A 17,496-nucleotide genomic window follows, 5' to 3' on the forward strand; every position below is an offset into this window, starting at 1 on the left:
GGGGGGGAGGAAGAAAAGTAAAAGTTGTAGTGAAAGTTCTTCCGTTTCTTTAGCAATTTCCAATTTTTCAAAACTTGTAAGAGTAGCACTGCTTGGGTGGACTTCATAAACTTTCTTCAGCATCTGATCATGTAACAAAGCCAGACTGTAGCGTGTGTTTTAAAGACCCAAGCTCCACTGTGCTAGGTGCTGCAGATGTTTTTATAAATGGCAGTACAGGATTGGCCACAGTGTGGCAATTGTGGAAGCGTGCGTTTTTTAGATCTGGCAATAATTTAGGCTCTGTTTATTTTAGTAATTTCAGTAAAAATCTACATGTGTTAAGCAAAAAGTTAGACCTCCAACGTGCAAGTATATGTGGATTCTTTAAGCAGCACAGCAAGCTGCACATATGTTTGGGTTCCTCAAAACAGTTTACTGTGCATGCTAGCTGTAGGGTCAGATCAGTGTGACAAATTTAGTATACATACTCTGTCTAATTGGAGAAATGCATCATAGACCACCTTCCTACTTTGATATCTTTCTCTGCTTTATATGCAGATTCTAAAATGAAGAAATGAAGAGGGGGTGTTGGTTTTGTTCGGTTTTTGGTTGGTTGGTTTGTTTGGGTTTTTTTTTTTTTACTTTTTAAATTCAGTACTAGATAAGCTGGAATTTTTCTGAATAGGTTACTGAAAAGAAGCACCTCTCCTTACAGTGACTATGGAGCACTTTCTCTCTCTGACTTTTCCCAGCTATCCTGTTTCCAATGTCCTTTGTTAGCCCTGTCTGACCAATGCCTATGGAGTGTTCTAGGAGACTTGCTGGCCTTCAGGCATCTGAACTGACATCTCAGCAACTGGATGACTGGGGCTGTTAGTGACCAAGCTTGATGAAGCTGTGCCTGGGGACCCAGCTGTGAACAGTTACAGCAAACTCTTTCAGATCTGGGGCCTGGATGTCACACTGTTCCATTTTCTGTTCACTATGCATATTTCAATATGCATATTCCTGCATATGATTCCATTGTGACAGTATGAACAGTGTACCAAAAATTGCCATGAGATGCAGTAGTCTTGTTCTTACCCCTCTTCAGTTTGGAAACAGTTCACTTGAGCTTTTGTACATGTTGTAGTATGAAGAGATTTAATCAGACATTGAAACATGACAATGCTAATAAAAAAGTTGATGTGGTATAAGGAATTTTATTATGTAAACAAATAATCATGTTTTCTCAGCCAGTTCTGTTTGAAAACAATTCCAGAGTACAGCAAATATCAGTTCAAATTGGAGCAGGTTCTTTCTTGAGTAAGCTGGCACATAATAACCTTACCTAGAACAGGAGGCCTGAACTAGCAGCATTTTAGTGGACACCTTGTAACAACTGAAGAAGTACTGCATTTAATACCAGTCTTACCTGACCCAAGAGCAGCATTATTTTCCCTCAAACTTTGCAGGCAAGGCAAGTGACTAGTGCACTGTTCCCACTTGTAATGTTACTGCTTTGCAAGTTCCCTCTCTAGAGTTTTTCTTGCATGGCTCAGAGGCTTTTGGGGGTTAAAACAGGCAAGTTCCTGACAGGTGGTTTTCACATCCCTGCAGTGTTGCAGTTAGAATGATGGCCTGTGCAGCAGGACTCCAGACTGAAAGGAAAAGATAAATGGTTCCCAGAAAAGCAATTTCTCTGATGGTCTTAGGACTCTGGTCTCCCCTTAGCCCCCAAGTAGTCAGTGCATTTGCCACTTGCAGTGCCCAATTTTTGTGATCGGAGCCCTTCAGACGGGCACTTTTTAGGAGCCTGTAATCTTAGCTTCACTGTCCTGTCTGGAGAGAGAGACTCTGACAGGAGAGGCATTTTGGTTGAGAATCATCGAGCCTGGGTGACACTAGAGGAGAGGACAGAGTTAAGGTAAGGAGACTAGTAGCAGACCCACAGTACCACACAGAGGAAGGCTGAATTTATGGAATATACCCAAATGAATTTAGAAAGTTAGAGCAGTAATTACCATGGTAGGAACCATGTATGATCAGCTAACATGGTCCCAAGGGCTAAAGCAACTATAATTCAATTTTATTTAGGCCAGAAGGAATTTGCTGGCTAAGCAAGCAGCTCTTCCCCACAACGGCTTTGTATCATGACCCTGTTCAGTGGGGCACTTCATGATATGCCCAGTTTAAAGCACATCCTAATAAATGCCTTGCTGAATCAGCGTAGGAGAAGAAAAAGTGCTGATGAGAAAAAGATGTCTATTCTTTCTTCCTCTTTGCAATCCTGCCACATCTTCTACAGCAACATAAGCAACACTTAACAAGAATGAAGACAGCAATGGCTACACAGGTGAACAAGAATGCCAGAACATCCAGGGAGTGGTACTGGTACCAGGTGAGATGGTGAGAAGCTGGTCTCAAGTGCTTTGCTCCTTTGTGGCGCATGACAAATTCAATCCAGAAGACAGCTCTGTCCAGAGGCTTAACTGGCTGGTCATGTTGTATCTTGGATAACTTCAGAGCATTTTCCTTATAGCTGGGGGGAGAAAGAAAAAAGGAAGAAACCAAGGAGATTTCTCACTGATTCCTGAAACAACCTGTTCAGCACCTGGCAGTCCTCTTGAGGAAGGTAGACAGCCCTACTTTTCCTTTCATCAGTCTTATTTAAATATATTTGAAACTGGCCCAATTTATTCCTGTATGCATAAAATTGGGTTAAAAGTACTAATAGAGAAAGCCAATATTTTGCAAAGAAATGTTATTAGAAATTATTACAGATACTCCTTTAAAAAAGCAACACGGAAACATTTGCAGCATTTTATGTACCCATGTAATACAGTGTGCTGGTTTTGGCTGAGATGGAGTTAGCTTTTTCTTCGCAGTAGCTGGTGTGGGCCATGTTTTGGATTTGTGCTGGAAACAAGGTTGATAAAATTGGGATGCTTTCCTTACTGCTGAGCAGCCCTTATACAGAACCAAGGCCTTTTCTGCCTCTCACCCCACCCCACCAGGGAGGAGGCTGGGGGTGCACAAGGAGTTGGGAGGGGACACAGCTGGGACAGCTGACCCCAACTCACCCAAGGGATATCCCAGGCCATATGGTGTCATGTTCACCAATAAAACTAAGGGGAAGGTAGGGGAGGCTGGATACACAAGATATCATCCAGGTTGTTACAGGTCACCTCCCACATGGCTAACTCCCTCAGATACTAGATACCTCCATCAGTGTTGGTCCATTTGCTTCAGGAATTTGAAAGTTCATATTGAAGGAACACCTGTCACTCACACGTGACAGAAGTTGCTGCCAAAGACTGAGGACTTCTGCATTTTTTCCAATCTCTCTGTCAATGGCCTTAGCCTTAGCATGGGATCTAAGCTGCTGGCCTTCCTTACCCTCTTAAGTCCTGAATGATAGGTATGGTAACCTAAGGATATTAGTAAGTCAGGGGTAGGAGAAAACACTGTTGTGACTACAGACAGAGAAGACCTAAAACAACTCGTGCTTCCAGAGGATTTACTCTAGCAGAGAACTGTCTCAAGAGCTGCTCTGGGCTTTCCAAAACCTTTTCTTGAAGGGATCATAAAATATAAGGAAAATCAAATTGTTGATCTCTCCTATTTGAGAGATGCTGATTCTCAGAAATGAAAGATGGTTTTCCTCTGAAACCCAAACTCAGCTACTCTGCGTTTTCCATCCAAGAAGAGCTAGCAGAATTTCTCACATCAGCAGCCCAGGATTTTAATAACCTCAGCCTACTGTAAGGCAAGAACAAAACTCACGTGGAATTGTAAATGACTGTATTCAGTGCATCAACCAGGTCCTGAGTCTTCAGTGTGTTGAAATCCACATGAACTGCAGCTCCCTTTGCCATTACGTGAGCAATGTTGTCGTGCTGGTCAGCAAACATGGGAATCCCAACCATTGGGATCCCATGGTAGATGGCTTCATAGAGCCCGTTGGTCCCACCGTGAGTAATAAAGGCCTTTGTGGAGGGATGTCCTGGAACAGGGAAGGAGAGGTGCATGTAACAGCAGCTGTGGCAGACTGCACTGCAGAACACTGGGGCAAATGCACTGCCAGAGAAGGGAACAGCCCTTGACCTCTGGCTCAGCAGCAGAGCTTGCACACTGAGCTTTCATGCATTCATACTTTTTTAATGCAGTGTGTGAATCATCATGTCCTGCCAGACTACCCCAGTTACTTCAGCCCTCCTGCTCTTGTGCAGTTCTAGTTTTCACATGGTATCAGGTTCACAACACTCTCCTGCTTCAGCCTTGCTTAGGTCAAGCATTTTGAAGAATAAGCCTTGGAGATTAACTGCAGAGGCCAAATCCAACTCCAGAGTACATCCCTACTTTGGTATTTACTCCTGCCTACAGGTGTTTTTGAGCCTTTACAGACAACTGCCACCAAGCTCTGTAAGTCAGAGCCTTTTAGGAAATTGAGGCTCCCAAGAGCAAAGCTCTGCAGCTTAAGTTATGAAACTTGTGGATACACTTAGTGTTATGTGGTTCTGGTCCTTGAATTACCCATTTCAGTGGAAAAACAAACAGTTTTTCCAGGGATACAGTCCATCCCATATAGAATCAGTCTCACCAAGCAGGTCGTTTTGGGGTATCCAGTCATAAATCCTGGTGTTGGAGCCCAGAGTTTCTGGTTTTTTCCCTTTGTACCGCCAGAGGACCTTGAACAAAGGAAGAATAAGATAAACATGGTGCATGCAATGTGCCATTATGTATTATTGCATGTAATGTAGGGCTTTATCTCAAACCCATGTGCCTTTTCAAATAGCTTCGGCTCCAGTTGATCTCTTTGATTAGTTATTATGTGCATATTATAAAAATCACCTGAAGTGATCTCTGTATTTTGGCCTATGGACACACCTCCACGTAATTTGGTTCAGAGAAGGTCAAACACCAGAACTCCCCATGAGGTAGCTCAGCAGTCTGCCTCTCTGAGACAGAGCTCAGCATCCCAGCTGTAGGACATCCAGCAGGGATGCAGATAAAAACAGGCCAGTTCAAACGTAAAAGTCTCACTGAAGGCAACAGAAGTGAAAAAAACAAGGCAAGTTGTTTTAAGCTTGAAAGGAAATTCACCTTTTGTGGAAGCTGGCTGAGGGCTTTGGCAATCACATTACTTTTTTCATCACTTAGGTTGTAGACCATTGACCCAAGAGAGAATACCACAATGCCGTGTTCCCCGGAGCTCTGAACAAATTCTTCCATTTCCTAGGAGAGGCACAAAACATACCAAGAGTAATTATGCCATGCAGATTGCACAGGTTTCTGTGAAAAAAGAGCATAACCTTTTTAGCATATCAGGGAGATGGTCAAGGTGTATGAGCACCTCCACTGACAGAAGGGTGTTACAAAGACAGACCAGGCCCTGAGCAAAACAGTGTCTCCCCAAGAATGAGCAGGACAAGTTGAGACAGGTGACAGACGCTTTGTCTTTTGGAAAGAAAATCTACCAGTTTCAGGACGCATTTCTTTTGGAGCACAAGCAGCAGGAATGGATCCTGGCACTGTCATGAGCCGGCTGTACCCAGTGGCCCCCTCCGTAGCATAGTCATGGTTCTGGATTTCCCTAGAACAAGTACTTGGCATTACATAACTCTGCAGGAAGGGACCGTGCCAAAAACTGACAGGGTTTTTCAGCATCCTGATCACAGATTCATTGAGTCACTGCCATCATTTCATTAGTCAGACAGTTCTCTTATTTCTTGCAACACACCATACTGGTCAGAAGATTTTCTACAAATCAGACCAGTAGGTTTTCCTGTTCCTTTTTTTTTAGTTAGTGTCATGTGAAATGGCAGTAATATCCAAAAGAGAATAGTTATCCATTTCTCCCAATCTCAACCCCTGCTACAGGGGAGTGGTAAGGGAGTAGAGAGTTAGAAGGTTTTTTTTTTTAGTAGACATCTTGCACTGAAAATGGCCTACATCTTCTGAGGCTCCTACAGGAATGATAATCTAGACCTGAGCTTGTCATGTTGCCATCATCAGTATCTGGGAGTTTCAAATTCCAATGGAATATGGCCATTCACAGTAGAGCGTAGGCTGGAAATGATCAAGTCTTTTACTCCCTTTAAGATGTCAAACTAAGTACAATAGAAAAAATGTTTCTCACTCATCTCTTTCTGCAAGTCTTGACCCCATTTTAGTTAAAAGAATTTGTCCTATCGCAGTGCCTTTTTGCATCAGGTATTTCAATGTTATCGTGGGCTGCAAGTCTGTATCTTATAATTAAATCTTACACTTAACTACTCTGAGGTAGCCCCTATTTTTACCAAAACAGACACTGTATTCCCCCCCATGCGGACATCCGCTATCCTCTTTTAAGACAACAGACTGTAACCCTGTAACCCCAGCCCTCAGTTGGAGGGACATGGACAGATGCTAAATAGCTCCATGCTCCCCACCAGCAGCAGAGTATTTCTTTAAGAATGAGCTTTCTCAGGACATGGCTTGCATGGTTGATCAGGGAGAGAAACAGTCTTTGTTCTGCTGCACAACCAATCAGCCAACAGTAGAGCAAAGCTGGAGTACCTTTGGTAGTGGCTTTGCAGGCTGGCAATGAAGTCCTCCAACAAACTCAAAGTTGGGCAGGAAAGGGCGTGGAAATTCAAAATCCCAGTAGGTTCTGATTAACCATATTTCTGCTTTCCCAATCGTCTCACACAGCGTTGTGGGTCTTCCTGCGGACAAGGTACAAGAGGTTTACAACATGCACGGGAGTGACCTTGTTTGCTGTAGATTGCAAAACAGGAGCCTTACCTTTGTCTTTTGGAACTCCCAAACAGTGTAATCTATCAAACCATGCATAAAATGAAAACATTCACAAATCTGGACCTATTCCTTGCCCTGTCCTGTGTTCAGCCTTGGCAGGTGGCCACAAACAAGGCAATACAATCTTTAGAAGGATTTTGAACCTTCAGGATTAATTTAGAGCAGTACAAGTGCGAAGCATTTATTATCTGTAATACAGAAGTGCAGTCTTGTTGCTGGAATTCTTGCGACTGAAAGACTTCATTACCTGTTCTTGTAATAAAAATGCACTTTGGGGAAGAGAACAATCACAGAAAATTTAGCTCCAAATAAAAAATAAATGAATCACAAAGTGATGATCAACTGTCAGGGAGGAGGAAAGTTTTTAGCATTTTTCAAATGGTGACTCAGTCAGTGGCTGCTCAGACAACAACAAAAGACAGGTACAGACATCCCTAGTTTTCTTGAGGACTGGGTCAGCTGCTTTTGACACACATTGGGAAAAATTGGCCAAATCCATAGATGCTTTGAATGTCTTTTTATGCAAAATACATTGTCTCTACAAATCCATCTACAGAGAAAAATCTAATGGTAATCTAATGTTTTATGGCTCCCCATTCGGAAAAAATATATATTCTTAGATACATGTTACAAGTTGTCTTTGCAGTATTTTCTACATAAAGCAAAACTGGGGATTAAAAGTGTTAGAAAGTTATTGCCCAAATCCAGCCTAATACAAGCAGGAATCAAGCAAAATAAGCAGCAAGATAAAAATTATCTGTCAGGTATCTTCTTATATTCCTGGATTAGTGTAATAATCTACACCAGTTTTTTTTTCTTTATAAAGAATAATCAGTGAGTTACAAAGTTGCTGAAGTGAAAATTAAGTCTGTATTCCACATAGAGTGATATAAAGGTGTAATTTAGTCTTATGTGGTATTATGAAGAAAAATCAGTCCAGAGAAGAGGGACTGGTTTGCAGAGCACAGAGGCATTCTTGGCAAACACAGGAAGAGACTGGACGGCAACAGAAGAGATGCCCTTGTGCTTGCTATTCACTTGTTATCTACCTAAACTGGCAGATATTCTGGACAAGATTCAAAGTCCATTAAACTAAAAGGTCTATTTAATAGACTTCGAATCATGCCTGAGTTGTACTGTGTTGGAACAAAATTTTCAGGTATGCATGTAATTTAAGGAGACCATTTCAAATTCTGAATGGTGGATGAAAGGGAAAGGTGACAGTTTGTCATACTTTTTGTTGAAGAATCTGAACTGATGCTCAATATCCTGCACTATGCAGCATTGCAAGATACTTCCAGACGATGCATGTCATGTGAATGAAGGGTGCTTTTTTGCTCTGCAGTTGTCCAGAGACAGCCAGTGTTCCCAGTTACAAGGGGATTAACTCCATCCCTGTGGTGCTAATGGAGCTGTCACCGGTGCCTTACATTTAGTTAATGATTTTACCCTCCAGCCTTTATCTTCTACCATCTTAATTGTAGAAGTCAGCATCATCAAGATGAAAAGGCAGCAACTGTCCTCTGAAAGCTCTAAAATGAACATACAGCTCAATGCAAGAATTCACCAGCAGTATCATCGACAGAAATTAGAACTACATGCTCTGTAGATCTAGAGGAACTAGAGCAAAACTGCTCTCATGTCTGATAGACTACATCAGACCTAAAAGGGAAAGCAGAGCCTCTATGAACAAAACAGGATTGCCACCTCTGCTGGCCTTTGAGAAACAGTATTTTGAGACAACAGCATTGAGGTCCCAAAACATTCAAAAGGCACAACCTATGCAAGAGGAGAAACCACTCAACAGCTGGCTTACCTAAGACATTACTGTAGTACTCATCCCATTCATCACGCCAAAACTTCAAGAAAAATAAATCCGTGTAGAAGTAAAAGAGGAAATTCTGTAGTCTTTCCATAAAGGACATGCGGTGGGTCAGCCCACTTGTACTAGCAGGCACATAGGAAGGTGGGGATGGGAGCCCACCACACAGCCGCTCTACCACATTCCCATCAGAGAAGCGGAAGCTGTAGACAAAAGGGATGGCTAGGATTTCTGCAACAAGCTCCCCACCTACAGACAGGGGGTCAGCAATCAGAACATCAAACTTGGCCTGCTGCAGCTTTGCTATCAGCTGAGAGTTCATCACCAAGGTGTCACATGTTTGCTTTGACATATTGGTAAAGACCTCCAGGTCCTCTTTCATCCTCCACATGACCTCCCAGGGGAAGAGATTAGAGACTTCGTTCAGCCAGAAATTGAGGAAGTCCTCCATGGCAGCATCCAGGGTCTTCTGGCTAAAGGGGACTTGCAGGACCTCAAAGGTGAAGGGGGAGGAGGTGTCTTGGTAGTCGATAAGCAGATTGCTTGAGGGCACCAGCACAGTCACTTCATGACCCCGGAGAACAAGCTCTTGCAGCAGCACTTTCACATTGATCCAGTGACTTGCATCAGTCGGCCAGACCACCACCCTCCCACAAAAGCCAATACTCCAGCAGCATGCATAGGCCCAGAGCAGCCAGGGGAACTTTGGCCTCATCATCTCAGCATTCCATATACAACTCTGGACTGACTGAACTGGAAGCAGTTCACTGCTACACTGTGCAAACACTTTGGAGCCAACCAATAGAAGTGGCATACATTTGGTGACAAGAGTGGGAAGTGTGGTGAGAGGGCGTGTCCTAACACAAAACAACACTCACAGGAGGACTGGGCAAGCAGCAAATCCCGTTCTGGACTGGGCAAGCAGCAAATCCCGTTCTGGAGTCTCCTGCAGAGCCACAGTATTAAAACATCCCTGCGTTGTCAACACTGTTTTCAGCACAAATCCATCATGTAGCCCACACAAACTGACAAAACAGGTATTGCACATGAAGCCTTAAATGTTAAACCCCACATTTAACAATGAAAAAGGCACCACAAGATCCAAACATCTCAGAGACTTACACCAAACCATGCTCCTGCCAGCACAAGATTTTCTTATCATGTCAAACAGGATAAGCATCAAAAACACATAGCTAGATACTCTAATAGTAGGATATCTTAACAGCTTTGCTCTCAGCAGAATTCACCTTAGTAGTGAAATAAAAATAAAAACACTTTAAAGTCTCATATTGAAATAATATCCATTTTATCTGCCCACCAGCAGTGCATATGTGTTTGGCCTGTTTCCTTTTAAGTGTTACTATAATTACTTAGAGCAAAAATGGGAAAATAATTATGCAACTATTATTTACAAAAATAATTAAAACACCTAATAAATAAATACAACTACCCTCTAGTATTTTTTTAGATACTTTCAGAAAAGCAAAGAACCATGTCTCTGCAAAGGTCATTTTATCACTGCAAATTGCAGTTCATCTGAAATCCCAGGCCTTTAAAAGACCTGGGAGGCAATTATCTCTCATTTTGAGACAAGCTGGCAAGCCAGAAGGGTGCTAGGGGAAAACAGGTAGGATTCTTGCATAGCTTTCCAAACCTAGCACTAGTGTTTGGTGGGTATACAGTATTATTTTGCTGTTCTTAGTATTTGTCATGATTCATCTATGAATATGACTGATGAGCTCTGTTTCAAGTGTCTTTAGCAGTGTTTTACCTATCCTAGAAGTGCCTGTATGGACCTAGCTAACTAGTGTAGCAGGTCAGGATTAATGGGCAACGTTTGTACTTGCCTGGATTGTTTGACTTGACACAGGAATTTGAAGGAAGAAGAGTGAGTTCAGGGCTGTCTTGCTCCTAATTTGTGCCCTAACCTCTCAGCTCTGGGTACTTACTCCTCTGTGTACAGCAGATCTAATTTCTGGAAGAGAGAGCAGCCTTACCTAAAACATCACTGTAGTATTGATCCCAGCCTCCCCAGAGAAGGTAATGATATGTGATATCCTGCAAAGTGTAGATGAAGATGTTTTTTAGCCTTTCCCAGAAGGTCATCCTATCTGTTAGGCTGCTTGGGGTGGCTGGTACGTAGGAAGGAGGTGCTGGAAGCATCCCACAGAGCCGCTCCAGTGTGTTGCCCATGGAGAACCGGATGGTATACACAAAGGGGATACCCAGCTTCTCAGCAAACAGCTCCCCACTGGGTGCCAGTGGGTCTGCCAAAAGGACATCAAAGGCAGATGCCTTCAGTCTCTCCAGCAGTGTCTCGTTCTTCAGGACCCCATCACAAATGATTTTGGTTACATTCTCCAGCTTTTTCATTTGTTGAACTATCCTGTAAGCAGTTTTCCAGAATGGTAGCACTCTCTCCTCGTAAAACCAAAAATCGAAAAATTCATCCAGTAGGGCAGCCATCTCCTTTTTGGTGATCGGCACCTCAATCACCTCAAAGTGGAAGGGTGAGGGCTGAGTGCGGTTGAAGATGAGGAAGCATGAAGGCATCAGCACAGTCACCTCATGGCCCCGGAGCACAAGCTCCCGGAGCATGACCTCCATGTTCAGCCAGTGGCTGTTGTCAGCCGGCGAGACCAACACCCTCCCTCCGGAGGCCCAGCCCAGCACGGCCAGAAGCCACAGCACTGCCACCTCCTTCCCTACCATAGCCTGCCCAGTGTGGCAAAGCACCCGCGGCCTTCCTTCACCGGCAGCAGCAGCAGCAGCAGCAGCGCTCCCCAACTGGGCTGAGCACGTGTGACACTGCCTTGGTCCCAAGGGCAGGGAGCCAAGGTACGTGCCGTGAAATCCTGTGCTGGATAATAGCCTGTCTTCCGGGGGGAAAGGGGAGGGCGGGGAGAGCAATAAGTGGCTGGCACCATCTAGCACCCTCTGGTGATAAACACCTTGCTAAAGCCGGAAGATCTGCTTCCCCTGGAGCAGTGCAGAGAGCCATCAGCTTTGGCTCCAGCGAGGATTGTATCCTGTTGGTAATCCCAGCCCTCCTGCCTGCCTAACTACAGTCTCTGTGTTATTTGATTGGTAGAAGAGGTGAATTTTTCATTCTTCTGGCTCTTTGAAGCACAGCTGGATACACAGCAAAGATGTTCACTGACTATGTGGGCACACTTCTGCTTTTATAAAGCCACTGAGTGTCCCTTTACAGCCCACTTAAAGTGGTGATCCCAGGCTGCAGTTCAAGAGTTGCATCTCGAAGTAGATGAAACTACACAGCAAATGACTCCAGTAAGACTGTCCTCAGATGAACTTGCCTCTTCCAGAGCATGCATTGTGGGAGGCCAGAGCTGGTCGGTGATCCTGTGGGCCCCCTGCCTGCCACTAACTGCCAATTATGCACTATAAGTTGAAGTAGAAAACCTGTTAAACAGTTTTATTTATGGTTCCTTCTGATGTACAGTTAAGAAATAATGTAAGTCCTCTTCACTGTGCTAAAAATCATTATTTACAGGGTTTCTAACCAGCTCTGTTCCACAATACTTTCCTAATGTTGTTGTGCAAGGCTTTTGCTACATTTTCCGTGCTGCCTAAACATCCTTTCTGGGATGAAAATGAGGGTGATAGAAACAGTTGCGCTGTGAGGAGCCAAGCTGAGATACCTCATCTACTGTGCACATTACCACAGCTTGGTGTACTTCTGGAGTCCTGCAGCATGCAGGTATATGGAGGTAGTTTTTTGAACACTGAGAGATTTGCAAGTGGTCTTTTTCAAGAGCCTAGTGCGAGGGTAGTAGAAATGGTTTGTTGATTACATGTGATTAATAACAAGCATATTTTTCTACGTATTCACTCAAAACAGTCCAGGAGAAAAGTCTGCAGAGAAAAAGACTTGTTGTTTTCACTGTTTGCTTGTGGGTGGAGGGTATGTTTTAAATAAAACTTGTTTTGTTCAGAGAGGATTGGTTTTCTGTGACCAGTGACATAAGTGAGGTCTCTATTACAAAGCCACAATGGGTTTCAGTATTGCTACAGAGAGTGGCAAGGCTGGCTTGCAATTCACCCACTCCCCCCTCCTTGATATGGTACTATGGACTAGGAAAACAGCCCTGTTCCTGGCTGCCTTCTGCGCAAGCAGTCATTGGAGGCAGAAACACATAAGCTGAGGCTCTCTTGCTGAGGGCCCTACATGATGTGAAAGCTGTATGAACCTCCACATTAAAATTAATTATGACAAAACTCAAATCCATCTATTGGGAAGACCCTGATCCTGCCTTAATGCAATGGCATAGCAGCACAGCACCCCAACAGGGGAGTGGGTGCAACTGATGGGCCCTGGTGGCTCCTTCCCTTTTTTGGGACATAATGACAAACCTCTTGCAGACCTCTCCCTTGACTTTGTGACCCTGCCAGGTTCCTAGCTCTGCAGGTCATAAGGATGGAGGCTATATAATGAGAAGTGAAGTATCAGAAGACTTACCTAAGATCTTGCTGTAGTAGATATCCCAATGTCCCCAGTAGGTCTGGAAAACATAGTCTTGCAGATGGTAAGACACAAAGTTTTTTATTCTCTCAACAAAGGACATGTGGTCAGTGAGCTCAGACAGGGCTGCAGGTGTGTAGGACGGTGGGGTTGGGACCTTGCCACAGTGCCTCTCTATAGTGAAGGCTGGAGAGAAGCGTAGAGAGTAGACAAAGGGGATGTCCAGCTTGAGAGCAATGAGTTCCCCGCAGGGGGTCACCGGGTCTGACAGCAGCATGTCATAGCCAGCCCCCTGCAGACGAGCCATCAGCTCTTGGTTGGCTAGCACTGAGTCGCACATCTGCTTGTTCATCTTCTGCCAGCCTACGGACAATCTTCCCAGCTCCTTGTAAAAATGCCAGAAGGTCAAGATGGTTGGCCTGTTATTGAGCCACAGTGCCACTATTCCATTAATCAGGCTCTGAGGGACATCTTTCTCAAAGGGCACATTATAGATCTCAAACTTCTCCCCGGCCTTAGCCTTGGGTTCTATGAAGAGGGTAGCGTTGGATACCAGGATGGTAATGCTGTGCCCACGGCGGATGAGTTCCTGTATAATTACATTCATGTTCAGCCAGTGGCTGCCTTCCGTTGGCCAGACCAACACCTTCCCACAGAAAACAGGCCCTAGAAGAGCAACCTGAAGAAGGAGCAGCTGGAGATATTTCTTTGAGCCGGTGTTTTTTGTGGCCATGGCAGAGTTAAGGGCTAGATAGCCTGGGAATTTTCCCTTCTGGTTAGGAATGCTGCACTTCTGTGTTGTGTTTGATGACTCCTTACTAGTGCTCTTAGCAAAAGCAAGAGTTTGCTGTCACACAAGTGGTGCCTTTATAACCCGCGTTTGGTCTCAGGTCTGAAAAGACAGAAAAAGGTATTTGGTGATTCATTTTTCCCTTTCTACCTTCTACCCACTTAGTTTCCCCTTGAGGGAGCTCCTTTCCCTGGTTAGCAGGGTGGCAGCAATCCTCACTGCTGTGAAAGGAGCTAGTCCCCTGGATGCCAGCTCTGAGGCTCAAAAAAATCCCTTGCGTTGTTTCCATAAACTAGTAATGCCAGAGGCAGGACAAGGAAGGAGATGTCACAGGGCTAGCTTGGAAGTGGCATCCTTTTTCATAGTGAGATGCTGGAAGTGCTGATATTTCCCACGCTGAGAGAAGGCAACAAATCATTCATTTGGTTGATGATAATTCCAATAATAACATGCAATTTGTTCTGATAGGTGACAGGTGGCTTCCAATTGCTCCCAGACAACTCTTAACATAGGGAGTGCCTGGGGCACATCACCACCAACCTGGCTGCGTTGTTGGCTCAGTTCAGGTGTCAAACATGGGTCTGGCCCCTCAAGGTGCTTCTCAGAGCAAAACCTACATCTTCTGGGATGGCTCTCACTTGGAAAGTTGTCCTTCGAATGTAAGCACTACACCCTGGAAGGAGCTCTTAACCACCAGGAGCCAGAATTACAACTGAAACCCACACAGATAATGATATGCTCAAACCAACACAATTTGGGGAACGAATGCCATGCAGCAAAAAACTCTTACCTAGCGTAGTCTTCCAAGGTACGTTAGCATCATGCTCTGAGTTGTAAGGTGCAATTTGCTACACCAGTTTGCGCCTGTTCCTTGCCGCTCCCCTCCTCTGTGCCTGGGCTGCTCCAGTGGGATTGGTTATCAGACAGAAGGAGCTTAGGTAAGTTACCCTCTGAACTGGACTTTTCACAAGGAGGAAGTAATAAAATACGGGATGATGGCAACAAGGCATGTATTCTGTGTTTATTCATTGCTTTGTTATGCTCTGGGAATGTAATAGTTGACTCGGTCTTCCCCATGCTAGGGGGTATTATAATGTTATTACAGAGCTAGATTCTCAAGAGGACTTTGCATACTGTAGCTCAGAAATATGATGTCTGACTGCTAAAAAGATTTTTTTACTCCCTATAAGGTCCCAGGTGGCTAAACAAAATTGTTTATTAGGTAATAGATTTGTTTATAAACTGTCAACAGGAATAAGGAGAGAATCTTGTGGTTTGTTTGCAGAGGTTTTCTAAAGTTGGTATGTTACCTGTACTGGCTTTGTGGCCCTTGATTCTGAAGATCTTTTCAAGTTTTTAATAACCTGAAAATATAGGAATCTAAAGGTGCATCTTCAAGGTCTTTAAATATTATCCATAATATTTAACCAGGCTTTTTTGAAACCCTCAGAATACAGGGCAATTATGCCACCATGTTTCACCAGTAGTTTGGCCTCACAGCCAGGAATTTCTCTACAGTCTCTTCACAGACCTTTGTATCCAGGATAATATTTTTTTTCAGGCTAATTTAGCTTATTTTGTAAAGTCCTATAAGAAGTAAGCTTTTCCGGCAACTATGGAAAGGCCATGTTCATGTGGGCTAGAGCAGATCACAGAATCATAGAATATCCTGAGGTGGAAGGGACCCACAAGGACAACCCCAAGATTTGCACCATGTGCCTGAGAGTATTGTCCAAACGCTTCTTGAGCTCTGTCAGGTTTAATGCTGTGATCACTTCTTGGATGGGAACTAGGTGTTTGTTCCAATCCCTTAGACAGGAATTCCTCCGTAGCAAATGAGAGCTATTACTAGGGGAACCAGAGGATTAAATTTTTCTTATTTCCATGGCCAGCTTTTAAAGATGATACTCAGATTACTCAGATCAGAGAAGATAAGCATTTTGAGAGGATTAAAGGACAAAATCCGGCAAATGAGAGGGAAGTGGGGCAGAAGAAAAATGGTCTTAAGTGCCTGTATTTCACACATCTAACATTACTAAGTAGAAGTGCTGCAGACACTGATGCAACCTCCAGCCTTGTTAAATAACAACAGGCTTTTCAAGGCTAAGGCCCTTATGCAAAAGTTAGGCAATGCAAACTAGTGTTTTCTTACGGGTCTCTTCACTATTGTGCTGTCTGGATGGGGGTTATGGTGTCCATGGCACCTTTATTTCTAGAAAACCTTGATGCCAGCCAGAACCTCAAAAAGTCAGAGCCCGGATGGAAAGGGGAAGCTTTTGCCCTGAAGAAGCACCAAATGACTCTCTGGTTTGCCTTTCACTTAATGCAATAAGGCAGCTTCTGGTCTGAAAGCAGACTTAAAATTTTGTCTTGACTATCTTTGTTTCTGAGGTGGGGGGGAAGGGGAGGGGAGGAGGCAGAAGTGAGCAGATTGAGCAATTCTGCAAAGCCGGGTGTGCACGTGCTCAGTAAAACACCCATTTCCATGTAAGCCCCAGGGTATAGGGAAACTCCAGCTGAAGTTAATGAGTTGAAATAGCCTCACCATGACCGTCTTTCTCAGATAAAAGTATCTTTATAGCTCTACCCTGCAGCGGCAGGACAAAAATACCAGGGGCTAGGCTTACAGTATTTCACTTTGATTTTTTGATTCAGCTTAAGACTTTATGAACTCTGTTCACTGCTGCTGCAAAGCTGCAGGGGCACCTAGGCATGTAAACATACAGGCACCATGGTGGCTCACACTGGAGCCATTTCCACTCTGCAAGCCAAAACACTAGAGAAATCAAAGAAGGTTTATGCCAAGCTTTATGTCTGTGCTGGGAATTGTGCATTGTTGGTGGAGGATAGGTACTGCAGCTGTCCTTGTCAGCTCTACAGTGAAGAGCAGCAGCAGACTTGCCAAAGTTACCTGCGGATGTGGTAAACTGTCTTGCTAGCATGTATCTGAACCCCCAGGGAAAGCTCTGTTCTATACTGATGGGCAAGTTTGCAAATCCTGAGGGTATGGACATGATGGGACTCATCTAACAGCTCATCAGCCCAGAGAGGAGGAGATGCTCTCTCCCTTCCACCTTTTCATGCATTTTGATGTTCATGCTCCCATGGCAAGCCTTTCCCTGTGACAAGTCAGCTTGCCAATCATTTAGAGTAGTGGGTTAGTTTGCTGCTGGTTAGTTTGCTGCTGGGGTGCGAAAGAGCTGGGCAAAGAACACGCAGTCTACCATGGCCAGGGCAGCCTGGGCACATGGCACAATGCCTGCCCAGAGAGCGGCAGTGATACAACCTCCACACAGACCAGAGGTCACTGCAACCATTGCTGCAACCACCACTGGGGACAGGGGGCTCATTCGGGAGGACAGGAGCACACTCAGTGCCCCGGTGACGGCAGGGGGTACCCATGGGGTACCAGCGTCACCCAGACCCAAGCACCTCTCCCATTGCCTCACCACCACGGGGGAGCAGGAAACTGGGTCCCAGAGGTTATTGCAGCAGACCTCACTGCAGGGGAAGGTTTAAGGTGGCTGATTACACCCAAAAATACCCCAAACCCACCAACCTGGACCCCACAGCACACAGCTCTGTGTGGCTAAGCATGGGCAGAGCACCCGCAGGGCACCCCAGGACACCCCTCTCACC

At 44.6% G+C, this 17,496-nt stretch overlaps 1 protein-coding gene across 3 annotated transcripts; it reads right to left on the reverse strand.

Annotated features, from left to right (window-relative positions):
• Positions 1-1,164: 1,164 nt before the first annotated feature.
• On the reverse strand, positions 1,165-14,789 carry LOC113964574 (UDP-glucuronosyltransferase 2A2-like). 3 transcript variants are annotated; one of them, XM_027676994.1, is made up of 8 exons: positions 14,648-14,789; positions 13,061-13,959; positions 10,582-11,204; positions 6,523-6,671; positions 5,068-5,199; positions 4,565-4,652; positions 3,748-3,967; positions 1,165-2,503 (listed from the first exon to the last, which is right to left on the reverse strand). In XM_027676994.1, exons 2-8 carry the CDS (start codon positions 13,798-13,800, stop codon positions 2,227-2,229), a joined length of 2,229 nt encoding a protein of 742 aa, XP_027532795.1. In that variant the 5' UTR covers positions 13,801-13,959; positions 14,648-14,789; the 3' UTR covers positions 1,165-2,226. The 3 variants fall into 3 exon arrangements, with proteins under 3 accessions (XP_027532795.1, XP_027532793.1, XP_027532794.1); XM_027676992.1 differs by lacking the exon at positions 10,582-11,204 and having other exon boundaries at positions 13,065-13,959; positions 14,648-14,787; XM_027676993.1 differs by lacking the exons at positions 10,582-11,204; positions 14,648-14,789 and having other exon boundaries at positions 13,065-13,990.
• Between the last annotated feature and the right edge of the window lie 2,707 nt (positions 14,790-17,496).

This window comes from Neopelma chrysocephalum, unplaced genomic scaffold (assembly GCF_003984885.1).
Source record: "Neopelma chrysocephalum unplaced genomic scaffold, ASM398488v2 Primary Assembly neopelma1_42b, whole genome shotgun sequence".
NCBI classification, from domain to species: Eukaryota; Metazoa; Chordata; class Aves; order Passeriformes; family Pipridae; genus Neopelma; species Neopelma chrysocephalum.

Excerpts from the sequence above, each read along its gene's own strand:
- LOC113964574 (XM_027676994.1), bottom strand. The coding sequence starts at position 13,800 with ATGGCCACAAAAAACACCGGCTCAAAGAAATATCTCCAGCTGCTCCTT. Across the intron at positions 6,672-10,581 it reads ATACTACAGTGATGTTTTAG|GAAGACCCACAACGCTGTGT; the intron begins GTAAGGCTGCTC and ends CCTTGTCCGCAG. Across the intron at positions 4,653-5,067 it reads TCAGCCAGCTTCCACAAAAG|GTCCTCTGGCGGTACAAAGG; the intron begins GTGAATTTCCTT and ends CCTTTGTTCAAG.